Below are 17,422 nucleotides of genomic sequence, written 5' to 3'. Positions count from 1 at the left end.
GTAATATACTATTAATTGTACAATATGATTAAGCCCAGGGAATTGGCCCAATTTAAGCCTAAATAATAATTCTTCCTACCTAATTTCAAGTGAATCTACACTAGCAATTTATTCCACCATGACCACTTCTCTCCCTTAAAAATCTCTCTTGATTTCTGCTCATGCTGTTTGGTTACTCTGTTCAACCTCAGAGATATGGCTCATTCAACCACCTATGCAATTAAACTACTCTACAGTGCTTGAAACATGTTGGGGATCATTGAGGATAAGGAGGAGGTAAATTTAGATGACTGGTAAGTTAGCTGAAAGGTCACATCATGTATAAGAGTCCATGAATTATAATTAATAGAGCAGGGAATAGAGAGTCCGGAAACTTGATTCTAGAGCGAGCTGTGCCACCACCTTGCTTTATGACCTTGGGTAAGTTATTTGCCCAGCTGTGCCTTGGCTTCCCCATCTGTAATATGGGGACAATGATATTCACCCCTCTTTGAGATCTTTGGATGGTAAGTTCTAGCTAAATGGAAAGTATAATTAGTGCATACTCCTGTCTGGATTGTTAATGACTTAAAATTTAACATGTTGAGGAGCATTACTGCTTCAAGTTCTGCTGTAAACCCCTCAGTTGATCCTACTGTGCTTTGCTGATAGCTGTAGCATATTAAACACAGGGAGAAAACGTAGGCTGGCATGATGGAGTCCACATAATTGCGTTCCAAGCAGATGTCCAACAGCCTTTTACTGGCAAGTATTACCACCACGCATGATGATGAAGAAACTGTTTCTATGTTTGTTCTAATATCTCTCCCTCCCCCTATTTACACAATGCTTGTCCCCATGGCATTTGGGATCCTCCGCGAGTTGTGATGCTTCAAAGCATAAGAAAGAGTATCACTGTAACCCTGTTCTCCCACCCAGAGCCTCACAGTGCAAATCCCAATCCCTAGTGTTTCTCTGACTCTAATACAAATCCTATCTTTTCTCTGGGAGAAGAGTGGGCTTGAGCCTGAGATTTGGCCAACAAAATCATTGCTGAGAAGTAATCTTCTTAAAACAGAAAATTTAAAATAAGCAGCCCTGGTCACTGAAGCAAAGTAAAATGACACTAAGTATAAATACAGTGGAAGCCTCTTATCCTCTCCCCACCCCCAAGAAAGCTTCATTCTGAGAAGTTTCACTGGAACAGAGATTGCAACCTGTTCATTAAGATGCATTACAACATGGGACTTGCATCCAATTTCTCTATACACAAGGTCACTGTTTTCACTATAAGAGGGCTCACGTCTGTATAATTGTGTGTGTTTGTTTTTGTGGAACTCCTCAACTAAACAATAACTACATTTTAATAACAGATGCTTAGTTCTGGCTTCAGTTCCCAGCTCTGCTACAAACTTTGTGTGTGACCATAAACAAATTGCTTAATCTCTGTGCCTCACATCTGCTCCACACACAGAAGCTGCATCCATTTAACTAACATTGGTTTGCAAAGCGATTTAAACTGGCACAAACATGTCACAGGTGGATGCACCTTTGCTTATTTTGTCTTTACAACCGACATAGCAGATTTACCAACAAGTTAAACTGCTGAAACAGTTGTACATCGATAAGTCTATTGTCCTAGGGGCTTGCACAGGTTTAACAAAATCAATTTTAAAAACCAAGCTCTCTTTATACTGGTGCAAATTTGGGTGTCAAGGCCTCAGTTCCCCATCGATAAAATGAGGAAGATAATCCCTCCCTTCTCCCATCCTCAGCCTGTCTTGTGTATTTAACTCATAAACTGTTCAGGACAGAGACTCTCTCTTACTATAGGTACATACAGAATCAAGCACAATGGCACCCTGACCTTGGTTGGGGCTTTGCATGCAACCTTGATACAAATAGATATTCTATAGGAACTTCTATATACAATACAAGTAGATATTTTATAGTTAAAGTAGGAACTTCTATAGGAATTAAATCCCTCAATTAAAGGAACACCAATTTAAAGTACACTGTTCCACCTACTATCACAGCATCTCACATCACAATAATTGAAAGACTGGGGATGGAATTTTAGACATTTGACAGCATTCTGCATACAGTTAGTTTCCCCTAGCTTTGTGTCTTTTTCACACAGCTATAGCAGACAGAAAAAAGGGTATTGCATGCAAGATGTCCTCAAACAACCAGGCCAACTGGAAAGTAGCAATTGTTTTTGTTACCAACAGACCTGTCACTACGCGCTGTAGCATCAGGCAGCACTAACAGATGGACGCCTGCTACTAATGGTTTCTTGTGCTTCCTTCCCCCAAGGGAAATGGCCAGCTTTTACAAGATTTTTTTTTTTTTTTTTTTAAATTGTCGTCTCCCAGTTGGTGAAACAAACAACCAGCCAGGAGCTGATGTAACCTGAGCTCCTTTCACAGTAATAGCGGATCAGTTCTACAGTGTGGATAAAAGGTGCCAATGGAACTTTTCCTGAATTCTACTCGTTAGGATCCAGTCATTGTGCATTCCCCCCTTCCTCCATCCACATGGGGGATTTTCGGAGGAAACCTGTTCTTTGGTAGGGCAAAACTATATATAACATGTAGTAGTATCAAGCAATGCACAAATGGAATTTGGTGTTGATAGAGCTGACTGTAACAATAGCAGCTAGCATATTTACTCCGTGTGTCAATTATTCATAGCTGCTTAACTTGTTTGTCAGTACTTACTCCGGTTAGGCCTGTGGGATGATACAGAACTAGAGGACAGCCAAAAATAAATAAATAAATAAATGTACTCTGCCTAACATCAGCTAAATTCAAATTGTAGCCCCTTTAGTACTAGCAGAGTAAAAAGCAAAAAGTTACCGAGATTTTCACATTCCAGCTTGCAGCTAGATGTGCTGGCTGACGGGAGAAAACAAATCAGCTTTTGACTTGTGAACCAACTAACCGCTATGTTCAACTAAATAGGGTACCCGAGAGCGTTGATTTTTATTCATTATCTGCACCATAAGACAGACCTTAGACACATTTGAGAAAGGGGTTAAAACAGCGTTTCAGAAAAAGATCATTTATTGTAAGAATATGTGGAGACAATACCTTTCGGACATTTGATGAGCTATTAGTGATTAACTCAAGTATTATTTCCAAGGGTTTCAGCAAGCTGAGCAGGATCTCTCTCATTGCCTAACAATGATAATTTTCCTTCTAAGCCATTGTTATGGAAACAAGTTTGGCAATCTTGGTTTGAGAGAGATCAGGGAGAGCTGTGGGTTTGGACTCAGGTGCATTGACTATGCTGTGAGGGGGGAAATAAATACAGTGCTACCCACAGTAATGCCTGGCCCTAGCCATCATCATTAATTCCTCATATTTGTTGCTACTGACTTGAAATTGAAAATCGAGTCAAATTTCAAATCTACCATCTTCTGAAACACTGCTTCTAAAACCACCATTGAAAGATCCATTTTCCGAAAGCACCAAGCTCCCCTGAAACAGTCATGATGGCAGTCTGCTGTTAGAAATGGTCAGTCAATTGTGCAGTGCAATTGTCTGAATATCCATGAAGGCTTTATACTGAAGGTTCCATTGTCTGCAGACTGCAGGGCCTGGCAGGGAAAGCACCAACTGCACCAGACGACATTAGCTCCAAGCAGGCCATGTTTACTAAAAACGGAGGCACTCAAAGAATAGAACTGACCACAAGATGGCAATGAAGCGCAGAGCACCATCTGCCTACTTAAAGCTCCAGTGCACGGAAACCTGCCCCATCTCCCTATTCACACCTGCCAGTTCACCGATCACTGAAAAGTGCACAAAGCAGATTAAAATGGTTATTACACCCATACAGCTGCAACAGCAGCAAATACTAATCTGCACTATTAAGAGATCTGCGTAGCAAGAGACAGTACATACCAAGGTTATGATCTCAACAGGAAGATCAATGAGGTAACTGATAATGTAAGATCTCATGAAACAGTTTTTACTTGTACTGTAATCCCATATTCCTACTTTGCCAGGCTTGTCCTCTTCCAGGCACTGAAATCTGCTTCCTCAATTTATTTCTACTCTTTGGTTTTGCATTTCCCTCATAACACATTCCAAATGAATATTATTACCCTTTGCATGAAGGGCTCACTTCCCTTTTTATGGGAGATAATGCAAAAATGGTAGTTATTTGAAGCCTTTAATACAGACATTGGAATCAGTCATATTAATCCTTTAGATAATTTATTTTACTAATGAGCAAAAACCCAACATTTTTTTAAACTACTCCTCACAGCAAATTTTTCAGACCTACGATCTTTAGCATTCTATGCTGTTGCTTCTTTAAAACAATTAGATCCTTCCTATGCTATAGTGACCAATTGTGCAGTCTATATTCAAGATGGAAATCTCTTAATTCAATTGACTTAACAAGTAAAGCTTTCATTCACTAAATAGAAGTCCCAAATCTGATGCATGATTTACACAGTAGCTGCATCACCTGATTTTATATATTCTATTCTGCTACCAACAGTGACCTCTGTTGCCCTTTTAAGAAAACTGCAATTGTACAATTGCGATTTTTGCACTGCCACCTTCCTGAACACTTACCTAAAAAACATATTGTACATTTGAATATAGCATTTCATTGTGGTGCATGATGCCCCCTCCCTCACAAAAAAAACCACATTTTCATAACATTGTCAACTGGCTCCCATTTTATGTGTAACAATATTTTCCCTTGATCTATAAAGAAATTTGGAATCATGAGCACGTTTGCATAAAATGCATACACCGTCTTTTGGAAGGGGAAAATAAATCAGTGACATGGGCTGGTAGTACCATGGTTTAGGTCTCCATTGCACCTAGCCACCCTCTGGATCTGTGCGCTTGCTGTTCTGTACCAATCACCACACATTCATGGTCTATTACAGCTGGTGAAACACCTACAGAAGTAAGAAAATGAATAACTTAAGGCAGTGATGCCAGAAAGCAACACATGGAAAACATAAGTGATTCTAATTTAAAGCAGCATTAGATGTTTAGCTCATGAAACAAAACAAGTCTCAAGTAATAAATTCCATGGGAGGGGGGAAAGCCAAATTTTTTTTTTTTTTTTTTTTTTGGAAGATCCCAAGATACTTTAATCTATATATATTCACTTCACTATTAAAAACACAACAGCTGTTTAACAGCATAACACTACATATCTTGACAAGGGAAGTAAGTATCTATACTGACTATAGCTCTCAAGTATACTACATCCAGTGTCAACTACAAGGGGAATTTCAGCAGACAAAATGTATTATCCAAATGGAAATCTGATGGAGATTAAATCCCTACTGTTCCAAAAAGGGACACAAGATCTTGACTCCATGTAGCCTGGACCCTAAACTTTATATTTTGGCCAAAAGATAGACATTTCAGCTACAGAGGATCCCTTATCACCACACACAGTTATTGAGTCAGAGTGAAGAGTGCCAACTTCTGAATCACCAATGCCACTTTGACATCACTTTGTTTTCCCTAAGATCTCTCCAACCTCTGATCAAGCCCATAGCAGCTTAGTTTAAGAAATAACAGCATAAAACTGCTCACATATCAATTAAAACAAGCTTGTTAAAGGAAAACAAAGCACTGTATTTCTCCTTTACAACAGCTGCACATCAAAATTCCATACACATTTATAGTTTTTACTGGACCACAGCTACTGTCTGAAACAAGGCTACAAGTTACATATAGACATTTAGCAGACTCTGGTTTGCAGTTCCACCCCACATACCTCATGTAATATCCTTCAAAGACAAACAACTTGGCACTATCTTGCAAATATCTTTATTTCAATTTACAGATTAGTTCTGAATAATTTTATTATATACAGAAATATAACAAAAACCCAACAAATTGGATACAAGCAAATCAATTAAAATCTGTATAAAGCCAATTTAGAAGGTTGTCGGGCTTTTAACTTCACCTCTCTAAAATTATATAAAAATAAAATCTGATAATTACAGTTTTGATTTAAAGTTTAAAATTGACAGGTGTTCTTAAGTGAAACACTTATACATACAAAAAACAGCCTTCCACATCCTTCATTACCATTTTAAGATATGTTGTAGGGAAAGGAAAGCAAAAAGACGACTAAAATTGGTTTGCTTTTGTTTAGGGATTTTATATTGGATTTCTACGGCTGAAGTTTAGTGCCAGAATCCCCCGTTTCCTTTTTGCACCTGATACTTTGAAGGGGACAGCAATTTAGTTTCAAGTGCTTATGTAGATATGTGCCTCAATGAAAACTATGTTTATTGCTAGGATGATGATGTATGGAAAAAGACTGAGATGCTGTCAGGTTAAAAATTAAGCAGATTCCTTACATATTAAAAACTTAGAATTTTAGTCTAATTTTACTTAATTAGGGACAATGAAAACCCACTAGTCAGCTTCACTTTTTAGCTCCTTTCTAGTTCTTTCACCGAGTCAATATTTGTATTCCTATAATGCTTTTACATGATCTCACAACACTAACGAATTAAAACCTCACACAACCCTTGTGAGGTAAGGGAGCATTCTTAATTTTACAGAGAAATCAAGGCAAAAAGTGACTTGTCTGAAGCTAGAGGGAGACTGGCAGATCTGGGAAAAGAACTGGATCTCGTGTGCTTTAACCACAAGACCATCCTTCCTCTCACTATCACACTGGTTTGCTTGCAAGCACTGAAGGGAAACTGTTGTTTTAAGAGTTGTTGCCATTGGAATTTTTTTTTTTTTTTTTTTAAATCATGGAAGCAGTTCTACTAGCTTTATGTTTTGTAAGTTTTTACATAACCCAATTTTGGGTTTAAATTTGACCTGAAAGCATTTCTTGAATTGCTAGAAGCTGAAATGCCAAAAGTTGAGCAATATTCAACTTCATTCAAATAAAGGAAGATTACTACTAGTTTAAAAAAATAAATAGCTTCCGGTTGAAATAGTAAACTTAGAATGCAACTAAAGAATGCATTTTTCTTCAACAGGAGACATCTTAACTGTCAGCTTCCATGTATATGGTGTTATACTATCAGTTAAGTGAAAGTGCTGAGGCAGGGTGGTATTAATACTGATTTTCTGTAAAGAAAGTATGTACTTGGGTGTAGCTTTAGAGCTTGTTGAGTTGGTTCAAAAGGCCAAGAACCTGATGTAGAATACCACTTTTCACTGTCCTTTGCAGGTCAAATGCCATAAGCTTTTAAAGTGAAAACTAAAGCATAACCAGCAGTTGACTGCCCATGATAACAGTCTAGGCTCAGACTGTCATCCTCAACATCAGTACATGTACTACATGTTGCATATACTTATCAGGGTAACAGAGCTTTCCAGAGTTCTGAAAGAACCTGGACCTACTGCACAACTAGCTTTGATAAGTACCAGGCAAGAATTTTATATTTAGAAAACACAAGAGCAGCAGCACTGGTAGTTTTTTCAGCTCTCCTGAAATCCATCTTTAGATCAAAATATTTAAATACATAATCAAAGGTGTTATGTAACAAAGAAAAAAACCTGATAAGCAAAACTGAATTCTTGAGAAGGAGACAGAGCACTGTTAACTAATACAATTAGCAGGCAAAACAACAAATCTGTTTTACAGAAGTTGGGAAAAAGACAGACAACTGAACTGCTGCAACTACCTATTCAAACTTTAAATCAGAACTGCAATCATTGGGTTTTGAACCCTATAAATATTTCAGACTCTTGTTTTTTCAAAAGTGCAAAATTCCAATTTAATTGCCACCCTTCTCCTACATATGGCAGACAGAGGCACATAGAGACATTGTAGAGAGGGAGGCAGGGTAGCCCCTCTCCATCCTGGGCTTCTCATGGACCTGGGGGGATAGGGGTGGGTGGAATGGGCATCCTCAGACATCCTTCCCTCCTCGGCAGTCCACCTTCCACCCTCCCCCCACTGGCGGCCACGGCCCACCAAAAGCCGCCCAAGTCTTTGGGCTGCACAAGTCTTTGAACCACCGCCTCCCCTGGGCTGCAAAGCTCAGAGAGCGCTAGGTACCTAGCTCCTGGGTGAGGGAAACGGTTCCAATCCCTCTGGGGTGCCCCCCCCCCGCCGCTTCCAACCTACAGGGTAGGCAGGCAGAGACGGACGGCACCCGGAGTGGTGCCCGGCACCCACCAGCCAGCAACATGTGACCTCAGGGGACATCGTCCCAGAAGGCCTGCTGAGAAACTGCTGCTGTGGCCCTCTCCCAGGGATCTGGAGTTTTACTGTTCCCAGCATGCCTGGGAGGCAGACATGACTGGGGCCACCGACTCCCCCCCGTGCGCCATCCCGGCCACACACCTGCATTGAGTTCCATCCCCCTGGTCCAGGGTCAGTTGCCCAACCCGGTCCCGTCTCTCCCCATGCACCCCGTTAATGATCCTTCATTAAGTTCACCTATGGAAACCTTGTTAGAACTTTTACTTGCCCTAGATAGTCAAGTTCGACCATCTTCTCGGCACTGCACCAGGGCCATGACCGATCCTGGCAGGGCCGATCCGAGGACCTCACTAAACCATCCAATCGGTAGTAGCGACGGACAGTGTGTACAAAAGGCATTTATGGACTGGATTTTACCTAAACAGTTGAGATACAAACTGCTTTAAGAGCAATACAATTACACCACTCTTATTCTTCAAGTGACCAAGGTATTTTTTGTTTCCATATCAAATCTGGACATAATTAGGTATATTTTATTGGCTGAACATTAAATTTGGAAGCAGTATTAAAGTTATGCTTAGCTCCCCGTTATAGGAACAGTAGGGTAACAGGGCTACCAAATTTAGGGGGCTAGAAAACATCAAGCATTTTATAGTATGTTTCCTGGAGTCTATTAAATATCCTCTGTCTATGCTCTACGGTTAAGCAGTATCCAATTGCATCTTCTGTTTCTTGAATTCGTTTCTGGAACCTGCACCCATCCCGTGCAAGTTCTTCCCAGGGTCCTTTCCGATCTTCTTCACTGCTTACATAATACTCAGTAACTTCTTCAAGGAATGTTACCTATAAGAGAGAAGATATTTATTAAAGCAGGAGTGCTCCCTTTTTCTGAGGCCCTCCCCCCAACATGCTATAAAAACTCCATGGCCCATGTGTGCCACAACTGTTTTTCTGCATATAAAAACCAGGACCAGCATTAGGGGGTAGCAAGCAGGGCAACTGCCCAGGACCCCATGCCACACAGGGCCCCGTGAACCTAAGTTGCTCAGGTTTGGGCTTCAGCTCCTTGCGGTGGGGCTTCGGCTTTCTACCCTTGGCCCCAACAAGTCTAATTCTGGCCCTACTTGGTGGAGCCCTCGTGGCCCCCCAGGGGGCTCCAGACCCCTGGTTGAGATCGTTTTGTGTAAATGATTGTCCAGTGCTTTAATAAAGTGGTTCTCATTCTCAATTAGTATTTGCAGTTACTGTTACCATATTTTGCCATGAGGGCTCTTAAATTAAGAACTGTTCCAAAAAACCTAATGAAAACATAATTCAATGTTGACTAACTTGTGCAGCGTGGTCTTTGCACTAACATTTGACTATGACAACACAAGGTTGTAACATGCCTGTTTTTAAATGGGTGTATTTTAGTTTATCTTTACAAAGGTAAAAACAGGAGAACTTAGTTCCTGCAGCTTACTTAAGTTGTGTACTGTTCTGAACAGACTCTATGGGTACTACAGTGTAAACAAGAAGCCCCACGTCAATATGGAGAAGAGGATGTCGTACAGTTTTTAAATTTAATGAAGTGGCACTCTTATAGCTACATGGCTAGGGCAACACAGATCAGTTATTTAGGACTTACAGTGAATTCAGCAGGTGTATTTAAATACCATGTACAGAGTTTTGAAATTACAGTAATGGTATTTTCAAATGTCACAACCCTAAGCTTCATGATGCAGCAAAGAAGTATATCTTTAAAGCTATGACCAAACCTTTGGCAGGCATGCTACTAAAACAGAGGCAATATCTCCTTCCATAATGGTTATACAACATTTTCATTGTATTTAAAATTCAAACAAAATATTTGGAATCACAATATTAGCTCACCTAGCCTAATGCTATTTTAAAGATTTAACTATTATCCTTCTGATCTTAGCTATTAATAGGCTAAAATTAATGCCATACTGTACTTTAAACTCAACATACAGTATCTAATTATGTACCTCCTTGTTTTGCTACATTCAGTCTTTCAGATGCAATTTAAAACTGAAGCCCTGACTACCTGTCATTAAAGATCCCATAGCAATGTTCAGAACAAGTGTATTAATTCCAGTTTCTTGGAAACACTCCACTTTGGACAATTAGCCCTGGTCTACACTACAAACTTATGTCAGTATAACTACATCACTCGGGCGTTGCAAATCCACATCCCCAAGTGAAACAGTTACACCGACCTAACTCCCGATGTAGACAATGCTACATCGATGGAAGGGCTTCTCCCATGGACATAGTTACCGCCTCTCAGGCAGGTGCAGTACCTATACCAATGGGAGAAGCTCTAGGCGCCGCAGCTGTGTCACTGCAGCACTCTAAGTGTAGACGAGCCCATATATTCTGCAAAACATGCTCACTGAGAAGCTGTTCTTTGCATATCTCTCCTCCCCTTCTGTCCCTCAAAAATGTTTGACTGACATAGCTACTATGGAAACCTTCAGGAGGAAAAGAGCTTGTATAACTTAACAAAAAGGCACAAACTTTGGTGCCAACATCTAGACAAAGGCATTTCCAGTGCAAATGGATTCTGTATTCAAATATAACCACAAGAGTGGGGCAATGTGAGTCTGTTAGAATTTCCTTAACATTTTATAGAAGTTTAACTTAAGCTGTAGAAACTTGCTTAATTTTTTTTTAAAAGCTAGCCACTCAGCCAAGAAGCACTTCATTTGCAATCTCAAAAGCATCCAGCCTTTTGCCAATTGCAGGTTAAAGTAATGTAAATGCAGAAATTGCCTAGAATAATTTTTGTACCTCTTAAAGTTACGTACTTTATACCAGGAACAGCCACCAGTGGCAGCCACCAGCATAGCTACACTAGGGAGTTATCCCAATTCAAACAGGCAAAGAGGCTATATGCACTAGTGAAGCTTATCCCTGCTTGAAACAGGAGTAAAGCACCCTGGTGCAGGCTGCAGCTTAGCCTTACACTGGTGGTGCCAAAAGTTGAAATCCCCAGTGTGCACAAGGCCTTAGTTTTACACTTCCTCAAGACTACTCTATCCAGAACTGCCAGGAGGTTTCAGTTACCACTTACGCCCTCACCCCACACCTGTGTACACTTTGAGCACTGGCAGAGAGTAAGATAAAGCTTCTATGTAGTGACCTACTGAGCTATTTATCAAAGGGATCATACAAGGACTGATCCAAAAGCGTCATCAGTCTTAAAACTAGTCCAGAAACTCAGTTTTAGCTTTAATTCCCCATTGGAAGTCAAGTCCTCAGTTAATTCAAAGTAGTGTGTTAATAACAGATACCCTGTTCCCCTATAAAGGGTCTTCAAGTTTTTAAAACTTTAACATACAACATTGTGCTCGTTTTCCTGTTTAATTATTCAAGGTGATTTGCGCAATATAGTCTTTACTAAGAAACCCGCTGTCACTTTTAAGCAATCTTTGGGTAACAGATCAGCCACATCTAATTAAATATCTGCTTTCAAATAAACTGATAGTTACATCAGCCTGTCCCTTTGTGGCCTACTAATTTCATCCCCTTTACATCAGTCTACGACACCCTCTTGGGTACAATTAACAACTTTTGTAATATCAAACTAGATATTGCATACAGATCATTGTTCATTCACTGTGTTACTAGGAAGGATTACACAAAGGGTTTGAAAATTACTGTATCTAAATTACTAGTGCAAACAAGTGAAATAGGTAAGGTGGTCCTAAAAATGCAAGTTTCATGCACTCCAATAAAATGTTTTTAAAAGCCTTCATCTGACATGCAGCAAGATCTTGAAGATAAAAGAATAAGTATATGAAGCTTTATATAAGTGCACCAAGTGGCTCCTTAGAATGCCTACACAAAGCCATAAAAATAAAGTATAATCCAAGAACAGAAAGTAAATATCTACTTGGAGTTAGTTTGCACATAATTACACTGACATCAAATTAAAAGTTGCTACTATATGAAAACATTCCAGCTGCAATTTCCACTAGCCACTGTGTGTGTGTGCGTGTGTATATGTGCTATGTAGTATACATGCATACTTTTTAAAACTAAACCCTTCAAGTGAGGGATTCTGATCTTTGTCTAACACACTGTCCATTATAGAGTGTTATGTATACTTTCAACATTACATGAAGTGCACTTCGCACCAAATGGTTGCTTCTAAAACGAGTCACTTTCTAGAATCTTTTTTCAGTCTCATGTCTTCACTGTTTCCACAAAACAGAATTAAAAGCTATTCAGTGTTAAATTTGCATTTTAAGTTTAATGTTAATTTGTTGCTGCAACTCAGCTAATTTTTTATAAACGCAGTTATACCTAATTTGAAGAGTTTCAAATGATGAAGCGGGACTTTACAGTGAAATACTAAGAGAGCTGGACTATTGACATATACACATGTACCCCAAGTGACTGTAGGGAAGTCCATCTACACAGCAATTCACCTGTGCCTGCCCCAGGTCAGCTGACTCAGACTCATGCTCTGGGACTGTCAAATTGCTATGTAAGTGTTCAGGCTCAGACAAGAGCCAGAGCTTTGGGACCCGAGATGACCCCCGCCAAGCCAGAGTCAGCCACAGCCCTGGGTCTTTTGTTCGAGTGTTGACATACCATTATTAGGGGCTCCTTCAAACTCACCTCTGAGCTATGGTTCAGAAAATGTGAAGGCTGATCTAGATGGCTCTACTCTTCTAAAGGAATAGGACTCAATCTGATCAGAGAGCACAGTTAGGTGCTATAGGCCCTCTGATTCTTCACTTCATCTTCAAAAGTATGCTAGAAGGGGACACAGGTCGAGCTACTTTCTGCTAAACAGCTGAAATGGTAAATTCCCATAATCATGGTAAAGGCAAACAGATATACATATAGTTTTAGGCTCAAACAGCCATAGTTTATATAGTCCATCCCAGTAGCAGGAAGGGGTGGGGTCAACAGCATCCAAAGAAAACTATCAACCTTAAAGCTCCCATATCCCAGCAAGTTTGCTGTTGCAAAAATTCTGCTATTGTCAGGGGAAAGAAACCCAAGAATAGAAATATAATTTCGAAAATAAAGATTTTGAAGTAGAGATGTTAAAAAAACAAACTAAGATAAATCAGTCAAGCAGTAGCACTTGATGCTAGGTGAGTCAGGAAGTACAAAATGCCACTCCCTGACCTAGCAGGGGTTAAAAGCACAATCATCATAAGATGGTGAGGGAGAGAAGCTCGGAGATGTAGTTCTTGCTAGTCAAACCTCAGGGAGGTGCTCAAAAGGGAAATGCTCTCCTTTCTCCTATAAGGAAAAGCTGGCAAATTACTTCAAATCACAATGTTATCAGAATTGGGAAATTGGGCTATTCATGAAGCTGAAGGGCACAAGCCTTGAATATCAGACTGTCCCCAAGCCAGGCTCTCAAAGTAATCACAAAACGGCCATATACTATGACCACTACAAAACCAGGTTTTACTTGTTCCATCTATTTTGATAAGCTGTTACAGCATCATGGAACTCAATCTTACAAACCCTTACATGGGGTTTGCAAAATTTGACACCGTCTTACAATATGCTTGTAAAGGGACTCAATTTATAGTAGCCTAAAAGAAATGCTTAACTTTTTAAGACAGCCATTTAAGCTAAATCCTAGTACACAAGATCAACATCAATCCAGCAAGCCAACTCCTCAGAGACTTGGTAGCAAAACCTGTGAACCCATACACAGATCTCCATACTTGTCTATTTGTATTTAGACCTATAGTGTTAAAATATTTTTAACTAATTCCTTGGATTACTATAGAGAATACTTCAATCTGACTAGTAAGAATTGTTTCTGTCATCATTTAAACTCAATAGAAGTGTTATGATGCATTTTTAAAAGACTCAGACGGTTTTGAAAGTTCCTATAAGAACTAAGTTCTTGACTTCTGTTACCAAGTGTTAAGATACTATAATAATAAAGAGTTTCCTCCCACTGCACTAGAAGTATGATTAAAATGACTGTGTTATTACACAAACTAGTTTAATAAAGTTACTTGGCTACAATCTGAAGAGATAATTTCTGGGTAATTTATAAAATGGAAATATGGGCCTGACACAAATACAAACATTTGTATGTCACATTAATTTTTTTGGTAAGGAAAGATTAAAAGAAAACAAGGAATTTTTACTAAATCCTTAATGCTTCCAGATGCTGTCAGAACAAAAACAGTAGACAGTGTCAGAACCCAGAAAGTGCAAGGAAACCCTGCTTTAAAATGAAAATTCCAGAACTCAGAGGATTTCGGAAACAAACGTTTGTTAACTCACATCATAACAACACATCGCTGTTTGCCATTTTATCAAAAACTTGATGTACACTCAAATATTAATTGAACAATTAGCTTCTAAGCTTGTTGGGGGAGGGACCATCTCTTGCTATGGGTAAAAGTCCTGCCACCACTGACTTCAAAGGGCCAGAATACCTCCTTATGTTTTCACCTATTGTCCTAAGCAATGGACCCCTGATCCTGAGTGACTGCCTAGGCACTAAAGCAGAACCTAAGTTATGATCACATGCCTCATTTGGAACCGGAAATACACAATCAGGCAGCAGCAGAGACCAAAAAAACATATACAGTACAGTACTGTGTTAAAGAGAAGATAGTAACAAAATAAAGGGAAAGTTTAAAAAAGATTTAACAAGGTAAGGAAACTCTGCTTGTTTCATTTAAATTAAGATGTTTAAAAGCAGCGTTTTTCTTCTGCATAGTAAAGTTTCAAAGCTGTATTAAGTCAATGCTCAGTTGTAAACTTTTGAAAGAATAACGTTTTGTTCAGAGGTATGAACATTTCAGAGTTATGAATAACCTCCACTCCAGAGGTGTTCATAACTCTAAGGTTCAACTGTACCACAATACCAGCACATAAGTACATGAACTAACATGAAATATACCTTTTTTCTCTTGGTATTTGTACGTTTCTCTCCAAAAAGAATGCCATGCTGCACAGTATCTGTGACCCCAGAGTTATGGTTCTCCAGCAGCTGCACCTGACAGGTGAATAAGAGATTGCACTGAGAGCTGACCAAACACAGCCCTGATGCTCCTTCTAAGTCATGCTTCCCTTTCTTTTTTGCAGTTTGAAATGGTGCCTTGAAATTGAAAGGGTTATAGGGATCATCTGAGTTACAGAATGAGTTCCAAAGTTCCAAATTATCTTCCTCATCTGCACTATTACACTCCCATTCATCATCCTCTTCAGAACTGAGGGCAGGAGAGCCAGGAAGGCTTTCGGCCCATGAAGAATCCTCCTCTACATATGACTCACCAGACAAATCCTTCTCTGAATTAACAGCAGTTCGAATGGCAGCAGTAAAGTTCTGAGGGTTGTAAGGATCCAAACTGCAGAAGGAGTTCCAGAGGTGCTGGCTCTCACTATCCTGGCTAGTAGAGTCTGAATCTGAGAGGGACCCCTCGCTATCAAACCCATCATCGTCATCCCCATCCCAGTCTTCCTCACCCTCTGAACTTTCCTCTCCACTGGAACTGCCCCTGATAATGTAGTCTATCAGTTTGTTAGCGCAGGCAGGCCTGGATGACACTGGCAGGTCTTGCTCTATATCAGAATCCTCATCTTCATCCTCTTCCGAGAGGGTCTCTTCCTCAGCTGCCTCCTTCTCAGGACTCCATACTTCCTGTTCTAGGGGACTCTCTCCAGCTTGCCCCACTATGCTGTGCTCAGGCAGTTCCTCACGGCCTCTCAGCTCCCAGGCATCACACTTCTGCTTTAGATCCCCTTGGCGGTTACTCCTGTGCTGCTGTTCCTCCTCCAGGCTGTGGTAGCCGTGGTCCGGGTCAGGCACGGCCAAGCAATTAGTCGCCAGCTGTTGCTGCTGGAGGAACTCCAGGCGCTTGGTGCGCACGTGCTGGATTTCCGGGAGCCCCTCCCGGGATGGGGGTCCCCGCCAGCCGTCCGCGGGGAGCTCGGCGCTCAAGGGCTGGGGCAGGTGGCTCTTGTCGGTGCAACAGGCTTGGCCGTAGCCGGACCCCAGACTGCCGCCGGGGCCCAGCATGTAGGAGACCAGGTCCACTTGCCGGACACTGAGCGGGGCCAGGCCGGTCCGCACCAGCCCAGCTCCCCACAGCGGCTGGGCAGACTCCAGGCTACTCTTCCGGCGCATCTCCGGGGCGTCGTCCGGCCAGTGCAGCTCCCCGTCGGCCCAACTCAGTGAGGCGGCGGCCTCGGACAGCAGCAGAAGAGGCGCGGCCTGAGATCCCCCCGCGGGAGGCTCCCCCGCCGCGGGGCACAGGGCGCTGCTCAGCCCCTGGCCGGGCAGCAGCCGGTGGAGGAGACCGGGCAGTGGGGAAAGCAGCTGCGAGAAGAGCCGCAGCCAGGAGAAGGGGGGGCTAAGCTGGGGCTGGGCCGCGACGGCAGGAGCCGGGGGACAGGGGCCGAGCTTCAGCCAGGTGAGTCCTAACCAGGAGCTGGCCGGGCCGAGCCCGGGGCTCGCCTGCTCCCGCTTCCTCGGCTCCATAGCGGGGCTCCTCAGCGCTCCCTGCGGCCCGGCCGCTTCTCCGGCGCCGGAATCCAGCTGCTGCCTGCGGAAGCTCGGGATCTCCTAGCGGCGTTGCGGTCTCCTCTCGGGCAGGGCTCCATAGTGCAGCGGGCCAGCAGTCCCCTCAGGCCAGCGACGGCACCATAGAGCCCAGCCCGGCCGGCCGCCCTGCCTGAAGTAGCGAGAACAAAATGGCGTCGGAGCCGCGAGAGCGACAGTTAAACCGCCCACCCGGCGCGAGACCCACACTAGCCTGCGAGGCGCGCGCCCGCGGCCAACTCCCATTGACCTGACAGGGCTCAGGGAAGAGTGGGCGGGGCCGTTCCGCAACATCCTGGCAACTGCGTCACCGCCCCCAGCCTATGATTGGTTCCCTGCTGGACTACAAACCCCCGCCCACCCGAGCCGCCGCCTGCTCGAGGTACCGCCCGCACCCTACCGGAGAATTGCATCAGCCGCGGAGGAGAAAGGGGGAAGAGCGCATGCGCTGCACAGCCACCGCCCGTCACGCACAAGGCCTTGCGGAGCCTATTGCACGGCAGCGCCCCCTCTGGACATCTGCGGAAACTGCACCCCTATTGCTGTCCTGCCTCCAGCGCCGCCTGGCTGCATCCTCGACTCCCCCCGCAGACTCCTGCTCCCTCTGGTTCCCCGGGGGCTGCTCTGCAAACTGCCCGCTACCCTGTGCCTCCCCTGGCTCCACAGCGCCCCCTTGCCTTGGGGGCAGCAGGGATGACAAGGCACTGCTGTGGCGCTGACCACTCCTGCTCCCCG

At 42.6% G+C, this 17,422-nt stretch overlaps 1 protein-coding gene across 1 annotated transcript; it reads right to left on the bottom strand.

Moving 5' to 3' along the window:
- Nucleotides 1-8,196: 8,196 nt before the first annotated feature.
- LOC112118402 (protein phosphatase 1 regulatory subunit 15B) lies at nt 8,197-16,929 on the bottom strand. The gene is made up of 2 exons (XM_024216685.2): nt 15,047-16,929; nt 8,197-8,988 (listed from the first exon to the last, which is right to left on the bottom strand). The coding sequence occupies exons 1-2, from the start codon at nt 16,625-16,627 to the stop codon at nt 8,776-8,778; spliced, it is 1,794 nt and encodes a 597-aa protein (XP_024072453.2). The 5' UTR covers nt 16,628-16,929; the 3' UTR covers nt 8,197-8,775.
- Between the last annotated feature and the right edge of the window lie 493 nt (nt 16,930-17,422).

The sequence above is a fragment of the Terrapene carolina genome, unplaced genomic scaffold (assembly GCF_002925995.2).
Source record: "Terrapene carolina triunguis isolate 2854851 unplaced genomic scaffold, T_m_triunguis-2.0 Scaffold199, whole genome shotgun sequence".
Taxonomy (NCBI): Eukaryota; Metazoa; Chordata; order Testudines; family Emydidae; genus Terrapene; species Terrapene triunguis.
The sequence above is the reverse complement of the archived record's forward strand: the minus strand, read 5'-3'. Positions and strand labels throughout refer to the sequence as shown.